General features: G+C 40.2%; 1 protein-coding gene across 16 annotated transcripts in view; it reads right to left on the reverse strand.

Moving 5' to 3' along the window:
• Positions 1-756: 756 nt before the first annotated feature.
• Positions 757-13,494, reverse strand: part of R3HDM1 (R3H domain containing 1) — a 201,029-nt gene continuing 188,291 nt past the window's right edge. For all 16 annotated transcript variants that reach the window (XM_029934656.1, XM_029934659.1, XM_029934655.1 and 13 more), the window contains 4 exons: positions 7,633-7,777; positions 3,627-3,709; positions 3,082-3,166; positions 757-2,102 (listed from right to left, as the gene is read on the reverse strand). In XM_029934656.1, coding sequence (XP_029790516.1) covers positions 1,741-2,102; positions 3,082-3,166; positions 3,627-3,709; positions 7,633-7,777 — 675 coding nt within the window. In that variant the 3' untranslated portion in view covers positions 757-1,740. The remainder of the gene's footprint in view (positions 2,103-3,081; positions 3,167-3,626; positions 3,710-7,632; positions 7,778-13,494) is intronic.

Genomic DNA, 13,494 nt, shown 5'->3' on the forward strand with positions numbered 1-13,494 from the left:
TCCTATCCCTCTTTGACTCTCTATACTCAAAAATAATAAAAAATTGACAGGCCTTTGAAGTGAGGGACTTTCACAGGGTTCAAGGCTTGCTTTTTCGTCTGTGTATGGCTTCTTAATCTGACATGGTTCAAAGGCAGCTTCAACTTCTCCCAGGAGTACAATATTCAACGTCACGATGTACCAGCTTGTCGGGAGGCCTTGGGTGCCGAGACCAAGGGGGACTTTGCAGAAGTTTTACAGTGAGTGAACATTTGCACCAGAGTCTGGTAACACCCGTTGCTTGAGTTGCCAGGTAAACCTGTAGTCTGGGCTGGAAGCAAACTGGGCTCCAGCCAAGTTGCACTTGGCAGACATCCTCCCACGTTTTGGGTTTCACAAGCAGTGTGACTTTGCTTGGCTAGCAAACGAGAAAAGTGTTCTATAAAGCTTCTGAGCTAAACTGGACAACCTGCTAAAACCAAATTCTTTATCTACCCAAACATAGTGTTCTAGTCTTAGCTGCCTGACTGTAAGTATATTCATACTAAAGCCTGTCTTTCAGTGACTGGTGTTAACTTTGAGACAAGGTGACAGGAGTCACACCCAGAGGCATCACTCCCACCAAGAAAGTGATGCTTTGAAGGACTTTTGCAAAATGATCAGGTTACTGTCTACCATCTACTGTCAAGCTAAAACTGAACTCTTCAAGACAGGTGAAGTCTTCAATACTAACACTCATTTAAAAAGGTCTTTTTAATTTACAAAAGACAAAATGGGTCTGTATTTGTAAACATTTATTCTCTTGAACTGAAAAAGGCTTGCATCAGCACACATTGTACAGCCTTGCAAATTACACAGAAATTGAAAAAAAGGTTCCTTGTTCATAAGTGCAATGAATCTTTGATGTCCAGTGATCCGCTGCAAACAATGAAAACAAATTTTAAACCACTTCAGAAGTTTCCAGCACTCATCAAATGCATTTCCTTAGGTGACAAAAAATCCACAAGGAGGGGAATGCAAATAAGTGGTATTTAGTTATCAGAGGGACACTTAAAAAAAAGTGGAAGTATTTTCCTGCCTAAAATGATTCCTATTCCCCTTTGAATCTAAGTGGTTTGATTCATAAGTGTTAAGAACATAATTTGCTTTACACTTAATGTTCATACTACCTAAATGAATAAGGAAAGGACCCTATGAGGGAGTTCTGTATTATCCAGAAATTGTTTTTGTGTTTAGAGATACAGGGGAAGAGTAATATTCTATTTGTGGGCTGTCCTTAGTCACCCTCCAGCCCCCTCAAAAGACAGTACATGGTTTTGACTTGGTTATTCCACTCCTGCATTCTTTTCCCCCCAAATTCTCTGTCGGGTCACATTGTGCTGGCTGCAAAAAAGATATACAGGTTGCAACTGGTTGTAATCATTTTGAAGAATAATTTGCTGTACAATAGAGCTCTGGATCTGATACAAGAATTCAGAAATATAAAACAAATAACTATAAAAGTTAGGAGGCATTTGAACAGCATTTCCTCAGAAAAAGCTGCTAACTCTGTATCATTCCGATGTGGATTCCTACAGTTACTTGGAGTGAAATGTAATTTCCCCCCTTTGCTGGATCACTGGCCTGTCTTCAAAAGCTATAACGCCATGACCACACGTTCTAGGAGTCTCTATCATGTTAACAGAAGCTCCAAAAACCAAGCCAATTAAAGATGGGTGAGGACAGGGGAATCATAAAGGCCAAGGGTCCACGGTGGCTCTGTTACTGGGAACTTGCCCTTTCCAGAATGTGGAAGTCATAGTGCTTCTTGCTTGTTCTCAGCTTAAACTTGTTAACTGAGTTAATTTGTTTCTTCAATGCATTCTGTGCAGCTGAAATGGAGGGGAATGTGGCTAAGACGGTATAAGTGGAGGCCAAGTCACTGGGTTTAGAGCGTTCAGGATTGATGGTGTTGTCCCCGCTGCCACAGCAGAGGGGGTGACGACGCAGCTGGGGCTGGGACTGAGGGTCTCGGAGCCACCGGATCTTGGCACCAATTTTAAAGAGTTCTCCAAAAAGCTTCTCGGCTTCCATGCGAGTTATTCCATCTGGGAGTTCAGTAATTTCCAAGACCTTCCCAACAACTAGAATGGAAAAGGTATAGAATTAATAATCCCTGTTACCCAAAATGTGAGCAGAGAGTACTGAAGACCCAAATATGACATGAGAAATGAACGGGATTTTGTAAAACCATTCAAACCTTCAAAACTGTAATTATGGCCATTTAAAAAACCATTCCTGGAGTGCCTGGGTGGCTCAGTTGACTAAGTGTCTGACTTCGGCTCAGGTCATGACCTTGCAGTCCGTGGGTTCGAGCCCCACATCGGGTTCTGTGCTGGCAGCTCAGAGCCTGGATCCTGCTTCAGATTCTGTGTCTCCCTCTCTCTCTGCCCCTCCCCTGCTTGTGCTCTGTCTCTCTCGGTCTCAAAAATTAATAAACCAAAAAAAAAAAAAAAAACCCCACACAAAAAAACCCCAAAAACCTGAAAGATTAACATAACAAAACCCATTCCTACTTACCCCTTAGGTAAGGGGTGTAGAGCTAATGGTACCAAACTACCAATCTTGGTCCTCACTGAAAGCTGTGCATAGAAAACACAGCATTGTACAGTGGTTTCTCTAGGTTAGGTGTGCTATCTTGAGAAGTCTCCTGAACTCCACGTGCCCACTGTGAAATCAAGATAACAGCACTTGCCATAACGACTCGAGGCTGTCGAGTATATACTGAAAGCACTCTGCCACAGAAAGGCATTTGTTCGTCAGACTATCTCCGCACGGGTGTTAAGGACGACTTCCTTCTCCAAAAACACAGAGGCAAAGAGTGTCATGTATCTGTTCCTTTCACACGTGACTTTTCCCTTTGGTCCCTTCATCCCCCCTAAATCCATCTGTAGCTCACTGCACTCTGAAATCTGAAATGAGACACGTACAAGGATATACTTAAGAGCCCTACATTACAGATGGCATAACTTCCTATCATGTGCAGGCCTTTAGGAAGAGGAAACCCCATTTTTGTCTAAAGACTGTTGTAGAACCACATCTAATTGCCTCTCAGGGACACACCTGGCTCTCCTGCACCAAGGTCAGTGGATGCAGCTTTTTTAGCTTGTTTCCTTCCACGGTTTCCATGCCTGTTGCCAGACTGACCCTGAAAACCCACAAACAGATGAGAAATAAGATTATTAGTGCTGAAAAAAAAATAGGTCTGTAATGTTTAAACACTTAACTCCTAAACATACCCAGTCTGGGTTCTATACTTCAGCAGAAAAAAATCCAATCCCAAGACCGTGTGGCAGTGGCACTTTTGCCCCTCACTTTGACCGGTCACTTGCTATCGTTCACAAGCAAGGCGCCCTAACGCCCCAACCACCCCCGCTTTGGGACAGCACCAGTGCAGGGACTGCTCAGCCGAACAGCGCACCACCTGCTCCCTTGTCTGCTCTCTGTGGGGCCAGACCCAGACTCCATGAGGACGTTGAGAAGTCAGCTGGCTGTGGTAGGGGACTCCTTGTGCACTGCCAGCAGGTGGGCCCGGGGCCCCAGTACTCTGTGCAGCAGAGCTATGACGTTCTGCCAACAAAGCCCAGGCCACCAGACAGCTGTCATACCTGCTGGGTTGGGATGTGTCCGTGCAGAACAGCAGGAGGGTTGTACTGCAGAGGCTGGCCAAGTAATGGGTACCTGGCATCTCCTAAAAGTCAATAAAAAACCATTTTTACATTGTTCTCTGCTCAGTTATAAAAGTACTTCCCGAAGTAGACAGGGGACAGGAAGGAGGGAAGCTTCATTTACCTTAACATTCCAGAATAACTGTTATACCTATTCCACCCACTTGAGATGCTAAAAATCCATGTTTTGTATGATAATTAAAAATTAATATAACTTACATTTGAGGGGAAGGTAAAACATTTGGCTAACTCACCAAAGTCACTATTTTTTTGTTGAAGATTATTTATTAAAAATCTTTTTAAAAATGTTTTTTCTTTTTGAGAGAGAGAGACAGTGTGAGCAGGGGAGGGTCAGAGAGAGAAGGAGGTACAGAATCTGAAGCAGGCTCCAGGCTGAGCTAGCTGTCAGCACAGAGCTTGACGCAGGGCTTGAACCCACCAACCATGAGATCATGATCTAAGCTGAAGCCGGATGCTTAGGTGATTGAGCCAGCAAGGTACCCTGAAGATTTTTTATTTTTTAAGTAATCTCTGTACTAAATGTGGGGCTGGAACCCACAGCTCTGGTATCAAGAGTCACATGCTCTACTGACTGAGCCAGTCAGGCGTCCCTCCCCAAGTCACTATTCATTACTATAAATATATGCATATAAACACTTATAGATGCTCATCACAAACATTTTTTAAAGTTTTTAAAAATCATCTCTACACCCATCATAACTGCACAATCCTGAGATCAAGAGTCATATGCTCTTTCAACTGATCCAACGAGGTGCCCATTACAAACATTTTTACAGTGTTAACCAACGGGTATATTTACATTTTACGTCTTGGGTCTGCTCTTAAACACTCTTTAAAGGGCTTAATAAATGCTGACTGCAAAGACCTTGTCCTGGAGAATAATGCTTTCGTTTGTTAATATTCTCATTTTATTTTAACCATAAGTTCCCCGATTCAGCACGTTCTGAGTTTGGAGGCGGTTATGCAAAGATGCCAGAAAAGCACTTCAGGGAATCATACATCCCTTCTCCTGAAAGCTTCATAATAGAGAAAACCAAGGTGCGGACTTCTCTCTCCTTCACACAGTTCTTTTCTGACAAACAGTGTGAAGGTGCTTGGGCAACTCCCTGGCAGGACATGCCTGTGACAGACTTTCTCCTTCCCAAGGGCAACAATGCCATGGAGGCTTAGCGGTGAGATCAGAGATGCAATGTAAAGCATGAAGATGTATAAAGACCAGTTGCAAGAAAGTCAGAGTTAAGTTTAGGCCTATGGAGCAGTATTCTTTTCAAATATGGAGATGAGCTGTAGACAGCAATAATCAAAGACACCTCCTGATAGGCCACGCTGTAAGCTCCTCTTGGGGGATTCCTCCTAGACCATGCACCCTGGTATTACTCTGCTGCCACACACTATTTCAATTTACTCTTCAAAAAATTTTTTTAAAAATGTTTATTTATTTTTGAGGCAGAGAGAGAGAGAGAGAGAGAGAGAGAGAGAGAAAGAGAGAGAGAAAGAGAGCATGGGGGAGGGGCAGAGAGAGAGGGAAACACAAAATTTGAAGTTCCAGGTTCTGAGCTGTCAGCACACAGCCTCATGTGGGGCTTAAACTCATGAACTGTGAGCTGAATGGGACACTTGATCAACTGAGCCACCCAAGCACCCCTTCATTTTACTTTTTAGGCTTTATTTTTCTAGATTATTAAAGTACGTGTCTTTGTAGAAAATCTGGAAACATAACTGCAAAAGAGAAAATAAAAACCACTCTGGTAACTCCATCACTTCTAACATTTTGGTGTGTATCTTTTCAGTCTTTGTTCTACATACGTGTGCTCATGCATGTGTACATGTGTATTTTATAACTCTTTTAAAAACTGAGATATAAACTATGTAAAATAAAATGCACCATATTTGGTGTCGAGTTTGATGAATTCCAACAATTATAGAAGTCCATGTAATCAAAACCCAAAAAGACAATGAACATTTCCATCCCCTCTAAAGGGCCCTCAAGCTCCTTACCATATCCCATCTACACGGCTATCTAATTTCTAACATCATAGCTTAGTTTGCCTATAACTGGATTTCATTTAATTAGAATCATGTAGCATGTCTTCGTGTGTGGCTTGTTTTTTGGTTAACACAATGACTCTGAAATTCATCCATGTTATTGCAGGTCAGGTTGCCTTGTTCATTCAAATTGTTGAACAGTATTCCATTGTAAGGATCCGTTACAATCTGTATGTCCAGTCTCCTGCTGGTGGACATTTGGGTCATGTCCGGTTTGGGTGATTATAATAAAGTAAGGCTGTTATGTAAGTTGCTGTCTACACAGATCTGTTTCCATTTCTCTTGGGTAAATACCTAGGAGCGGAACTACTGCACTGCAAGGTAAGTGACTAACTTGGTAGGAAACTCAAACCTTTTCTCCAGAATGGTTTTAATGTTTTACCCCTCCACACCAATGTGCGAGAATTCTAGTTGCTCTGTAACTTCACCTATATTCAGTGATGTTCATCTTTTTGATTATAGCCATTTAGTGGGGTCAAAGTGATGTTTCATTCAGATTTAATATTCCTTTTCCCTAATGAATGATGGATGATGTTGAACACCTTTTCAAAGGCTTATTGCACATCTCTCCAGTAAGCCCCTGCCTCTCTTGCACTGTCCCACAAAATAAATATTTTAAAAAATTGAGGCACGGTTGACACGTGATGTTACATTAGCCCCAGGTGTACAACACAGTGACTGGACAAGTTAGATGTTATGCTATGTTCACAAGTGGACCTACCATCTGTCACCATAAAATGCCATTATAATACTAATGAATATATTCCGTATATTGTACTCCCCAGCCCTGTGACTTATTCTGTAACTTGAAGACTATATCTACCACTCCTCTTCACGTAACGTGTTTTTTAAAATTGCTCACTGTACTGTATTTCTTCTTTTAAGGATTCTTTGAAATATGTTTTTTGGGGAACTGCTTACTATTTCCTGTACAGATACGCTGTAATCCAACCCTTCCTGATAGACATTTAGGTTGTTTTGCATTTTCTGCTACAGACCAAACTCTTCTGTGGATAAGTCATTGTGTGCATTATCCTTAGGATAAATTCCAGAATATAAAATTAATGTTTTTCATATTATTTTTCACTTTTGAGAGACAGAGAGAGACAGCGTGAGCAGGGGAGGGTCAGAGAGAGAAGGAGATACATAATCCAAAGCAGGCTCCAGGCTCTGAGCTGTCAGCACAGAGCCTAACGCGGGGCTCGAACCCACGAACCGTGAGATCATGACCTGAGTCGAAGCCGGACGCTTAACTGACTGAGCCGCCCAGGTGCCCCTTCATATTATTTTATAATCATCCATTTGCCGGTTCCTCCAACTAGACTGAGGGTCGGTGAGGAGGAGGACTTCACTTTATTCATCTTTGTCAGGGGCACAATAAGGCCTCAAAAATTGTTGAGTACATTTTAGAATAAACTCTTGATATGTGCTACTGTAATACAGGTGTTAGAAATAAAGAACAAATTTATAGCATTGCATATACTCCTATAGAGAAATGGAGTTTAAGGACAATAAGTTAAGGTCATTTTAACTCTATCACATAAAGAATTATTGAATGGAAGTAATTACTAAGTTAGCAATTATTAACTAATGATGAGACACTGAGGTTAGGACAGTATATGGTAATAAAGAAATATGCCTGGGAGGAGGTCAAAATGCAGTACTACGGAGAACTGAAAGCAGTACCAAGGGAAATCACAAAGTGATTGGGAAGGGATGTCTTGTATTTTTAATATATAAAAAAGTAAATTCCAGGAAGTTAACGTACAGTGTTGTACTAGTTGTAGGTATATAATACAGTGATTTGGCAATCCCACACATCCCCCGGGGGAAGGATGTCCTACAATTCTGAGGCTGTGACTTAGTTGTGCGCACTTACCTTGCCCCGGAACAAAAGGTCTAGAAAACTGAGGTATGATGGAAAGGGGTGGTCCGGAAGGACGGACAGTTTTCAGGGTGGTCAGCTGCGCTGGTGCTGGCGACTGAGCTGGTGAAATAATGGGACTACTGAGTTGAGGGCTGTGCTGTAATCACATCAAAAAAATTGGTCAGCATTTTAGTCACATTTTTGCAAATTAACTTTTGAACAAAATGTTTAATTTTTTTCTGATTATAAATATAAAAACTTAAAACATAAAAATTTATAATTTTCAACTCCCAAAGATAAATACCAGTAACAGACTGTTTCTACACTCATTCTAATGCATCCATATGTCTATGTTTTATAAAAATAGAAACAGACTACATATCCTATTTTTGAATCTTGCTTTTTGTACCTGGACAATCATATTGAAGATACTTTTCCATGAGAAAAAAATACACATTTATATCATTCTTTTTTTCATGTTAACTGTTTAACATTTCCTTTTTAAACAATTCATCCCTAAAGAATGGTTACCAAAAATAACACAAAGAATTCTTAGATTTCTCATATTTTTATATTTTTACATAAATCTCTCTGCCTATTTTTAAAATCTCTCTCTCTCTGTACATATTATTAGTTTTTTCCAAACTATTTGAGAATGAGTTGTTTACAATACTCCATCCCAAAATAACTTAATGTCTTTTACCTATAAATAAGGATATATTCTTACATAAATAGCCACAATAGATTCACCAAATCTATATAAAAGTGATCCTATTTTATAATATATGTAGTAGAGTGTTTAAAAACGCTTCTAATAAAGAGGTTTCTAAGAAACGTCCTTGGAAAAAAAAAGAATTATCAAAATCAGGCATTTAATAAGACAGTAATATTATGTAATCTATAGTTTATTCAAATTTCACCAATTGTCCCAGTAACATACTTTATAACAACAACAAAAAAGAATAAAGAAAAAAGAAAACATTTCCTCTTCTAGTCCAGAATCAAATGTTGCATTTAGTTGTCACATCTCTTTCATCTTTTTATATTTTTTTATGAAAAAATATTTTTTTAATGTTTATGTATTTTTGAGACAGAGAGAGACAAGAGTGCAAGCAAGGGAGGGGCAGAGAGAGAGAGAGGGACACAGAATCCGAAACAGGCTCCAGGCTCTAAGCTGTCAGCACAGAACTGGATGCGGGACTCGAACCCACAGACTGTGAGATCATGACCTGAGCCGAAGCTGGATACTCAACTGACTGAGCTGCCCAGGCACCTCTTTTATCTTTTTAAGTCGGGAACACAGCCTCAGTCTTTTTTCTCTTTCATGACATTTTTGAAGATCAGTTTCTGAAGGTCATTTTGAAGATCAGTTATTTTGTAGAATGTCTCTCAATTTGGCTTTGCCTGATGCTTCCTCATCCCCAAATTCAAATACATATTTGGGGAAGGAGTACTAGGGAAGTGATGCTGTGTCCTTTTCAATGCATCACGAAAGAGGGAGCTTCAGGCCCATGTGTTAACACAGTACACGTGATGTTTACTTCCATCACTTGGTTAAGGTGTCTGCCAGGTTTCTTCATTGTTCAATTACTATTTTTTTCCCTTCTAGTTATAGTATTAGGGAGACATTGTATTATCTGTAAAGAGAATTTTACTTCTTCCTCTCCCAAATTTGGATGCCTTTTATATCTTTTTCTCGCCTACCTGCTCTGGGTAGAACTCCCAGTACAATGTTGGTTGGAGAAGGGTTCAATACTGGCTGATACCTCCTTTTTAAAATCTACTGCGATTGAACTCTGGCCTAACATATGTACTGGTCTATCCAGGAATATGTCCCACGTGCACAAGAAGAATGTGCACGCTGTTCACATGTGAACCGATGTGCAGGCAGAGTGCTCTTTGTAGTTGGTTTGTTCTGTTTAAATTCTCGATTTCCTTAGTTAACTGGTTGCCTGGTTCTTGTATCCAATATTAACAGTGTGGTATTCAAGTTTCCAACTATTATTTGATGGTTTATTATCAGGTAATTATTAGGTTTATACAATCAAGTTTATAATTATTATAGCTTCTTGCTGTATTGAACTTTTGTATCCAGAAAATTTTTTGAATCTGGTCTTATTTTATCTCATATTAACATAACTACTCCTACTCTCTTTTGGTTGCTATTTTCATGGACTATCTTTTTGCATTCTGTCACCTTCAATTCATTTGTGTCTTTGGACCTGAAGGGAGTCTCTTAGATCTCTTAGACCAGGTGTTTTATCCATTCTGCCAATCTCTGTATTTATAGGTAAAATAACTACTGATAGAGAGAGACTTGCCTTTGTCATTTTGCTGTTTTCTATATGCCTTATACCTTCCTCCCCACCCCTCATTTCCTGCATTTTCTGTTTACTCAGTTTTCTGTAGTGTTTAAATTTCTTTCTCATTTCCTTTTGTATATATTCCCTGGCTTTTCCCTTTGTGTTTACCTTGAGCATTACACCTAATATCCTAAAGTTATAACATTCTACTTTGACTTTACATTACCTGAACTTCAATTATATACAAAAACTCTGTTTCTTTATATTTGTCTCCACCTCTTTTGGTTGCTGATGACATAAAAGTACATCTTTTTAAAAAAAATGTTTTTATGTATTTTTTTTTTAGAGAGACAGAAAGCATGATTAAGGAAGGGTCAGAGAGAGAGGGAGACACAGAATTTGAAGACAGGCTCCAGGCTCTGAGCTAGTTGTCAGCACAGAGCCTGACGCGGGGGCTCGAACCCACGAACCGTGAGATCATGACCTGAACTGAAGTTGGATGCTTAACTGACTGAGCCACCAAGGTGCCCCAAAAGTACATCTTTATATACTGTGTGCCCCCAAACATAAACTAGCAATTTTTTTAAGTTTTTAAAAAAATGTTTATTTACTTTTGGGGGGGGAGAGAGAGAGAGAGAGAGAGAGAGAGCGTGTGAGTGAGCGCGCGCAGGGGAGGGGCAGAGACGGAGACACAGAATCTGAAGCAGACTCCAGGCTCTGAGCTGTCAGCACGGAGCCTGATGTGGGGTTTGAACTCACGGACTGCAAGATCATGACCTGAGCTGAAGTTGTATGCTTGACTGATTGAGCCACCCAGGTGCCCCACTAGTAAATCTTTTACGTGCATTAGTCTCTTAAATTACGTAGAAAACAAAATTTGGAGTTACAAGTCAAAGCTAGGACACTACCTTTTAGATAATATTTATAAAAAATATTTAAGTGTATTTGTTTCTCAAATCACATAGAATGCAAAAAGTAGAGTTAGGACCATTGGCACAATACTACTAGCTTTTATTTTTTATTTTATTTTATTAAAAAAAATTTTTTTTTAAATGTTTTATTTATTTTGATACAGAGAGACAGAGCATGAGAGGGGGAGGGGCAGAGAGAGAAGGAGACACAGAACCAGAAGCAGGCTCCAGGCTCTGAGCTAGCTCTCAGCACAGAGCCTGACGCGGGGCTCGAACCCACGAACGTGAGATCTGACCTGAGCTGAAGTCGGAGGCTTAACCGACTGCGCCACCCAGGCACCCCACTACTAGCTTTTATAATTGCTCGTGTATTTAACTTGAGAACTTCCTTTATATAGTTTATCTTACGGTCTAGTGTTCTTTCTACTTCACTCTGCAGGACTCTCTTGAGAATTTCTTGCAGGGCCTATCTCCGCTTTTATTTATCTGGGAATTTTAATTTCTATCTCACTTTGATTTTGTTTTTAAAATTTACTTATTTATTTTGAGAGCTGAGACAGCAAGCATGAGTGCAGGAAGGGCAGAGAGACAGCGGGAGAGAATACCAAGCAGGCTACATGGTGTCGGTGCAGAGGCCGATGTGGAGCTCAGTGTCACTAACTGTGCGATCATGACCTGAGCCGAAATCAAGTCGGATGCTTAACTGACTGAGCCATCCAGGCGCCCCTCTACCTCACATTCGAAAGGCAAGTTTTACCAGATACAGGATTTGAAGTTAACATTTTTCTTTTTCTTTCAGCACTTTGAATATATTGGCCTGTGGTCTCTGGCCTCCAGTTTCTGATAAGAAATCTGCCGATAATCTTTTTGAGGGTTCCTTATATGTGGTGAGTTCTTTCTTCCCTGCTGCTTTTAATACTCTGTCTTTGTCCTTTGAAAGACTGATTATATTGTATCTCAGAGTGGATATCTTGGAGTTCTTACCTAGAGTTCATCACAAGCTTGATGTTTATATTCACGTCTTTAATCAAATTTAAATTTTCAACCATTGTTTATTCAAATATTCTGTCTTTTCCCTCTGTGACAACCACAATGTGTCCATGGATTGATTCTTCTGCCTGCTCACATCTGCCAGTGAATTCCTTCAGGGAACTTTTCAGTTTAGTTATTGTATTTTCAGCTCTAGAATTTCTGGCTTCTTCTAGGTTTTCTATCTCTTTATTGATATTTCCATTTTGCTCATCGTTTTCTTATCTTTCTCCACACTTTCCTGTAGTTGACAGCCTGAAGACAGTTGCTTTAAGGCTTTTTTCTAGGAGATCTGCCATCAGGTGTTTTTCAAAGACAATTTATGTTGATTTTCTTCCTGAATGGGCCACATGCCGTTTCTCTGCTTGCCTTGTGACTCTTTGTTGAAAACTGGACATTTGAATCTAATAATGTGGTAAATGGAAATCAGATTCTCTCCCCTTTCCAGGGTTTGTTGTTATGGTTTTTGTTTACTGAGTATTTCGAGCTGTCTCTGTGCCAAAGATCAGCTTGAGTTATAACCTTAAGGACTTCTCAGGGTTTGGCCTGTGCCTTTTCCTGGCCTGTGCCCTATATATTCAGCTACTTTTGAATGTCCTTGTCCTTACTGTTTGGCTCCCAAAAGGGATTCAAAGAGAGAAATGAAAGGGAGAAAAACAGGGTACTAGCCTGTTAAGTCCCCTAGAAGTGTCGGGGGATAGTGGTGAGGGAGAGATTTCCAGCAATGTGGGGAGGTGCGACAATGGTTACTGCCTCTTTGTCTGCACCTCTTGATCAGAAGCAGAAGCCCATGATCAGAACATGTATGTCTTATATTTGGAGGACAGGGTCCTTTTTGCTACCCTTTCTGCTCATGTGAGCTGCTCTACTAAAAACATGCGCAGTTACCTGTTAGGGGTTGGGGGTAAGGATGGGTAGCTGCTACTGTGCAAAAAGCTGAAATTGATTAAAATTAAGTTCAATTTATCACCCAAGCTTTCCCCTAGCAGTTGCAAGCCTTCAATAGATTCTAGAGCAACAAAACTGTTACATCAGATTCTGTCAGTGTAATTATTTCTAGGGGGAGAGATGGACTCCTGATGCTTCCTATCTGCCTCTTTCCTAGAATCCTCTCTCCTCTAGTGATGATTCTTACTTGCTGGTTTCCAGGTGGTAGTCTTCTAATTCCATCATTACTTCTATATTTACTAGTTCACATTTCACTGTAAAAAAAAAAACCCTTCACTTTTCCTCCCATTAATCACTTATATCAGTATAACTCATGGATTTGCTCCACATTAACATTTTAAAAAATTTGAATATAGTTGACAGCTTCAGGTGTACAATACAGTGATGCAACTTCTCTACATGTTACGTAATTGTCACCACAAGCACAACTGCCATGTCACCATACGACACTATTACAATTTCACTGACTATATTCCTGAGGCTGTGCCTTTCATCCCTGTGACTTGTTCATTCCACAGCTGGAAGCCTGTATCTCCCACTCTCCTTCATCTATTTTGCCCATTTCCCTTCCTTCTGGTAACCATCAGCTTGTTCTTTTTATTTATAGGTCTGATTCTGCTTTTTGTTTATTCATTTGTTTTGTTTTTTTTAGATTTCCCAAATGAGTCAGATCATATGATATT

Source organism: Suricata suricatta, chromosome 3 (genome assembly GCF_006229205.1).
Source record: "Suricata suricatta isolate VVHF042 chromosome 3, meerkat_22Aug2017_6uvM2_HiC, whole genome shotgun sequence".
Taxonomy (NCBI): Eukaryota; Metazoa; Chordata; class Mammalia; order Carnivora; family Herpestidae; genus Suricata; species Suricata suricatta.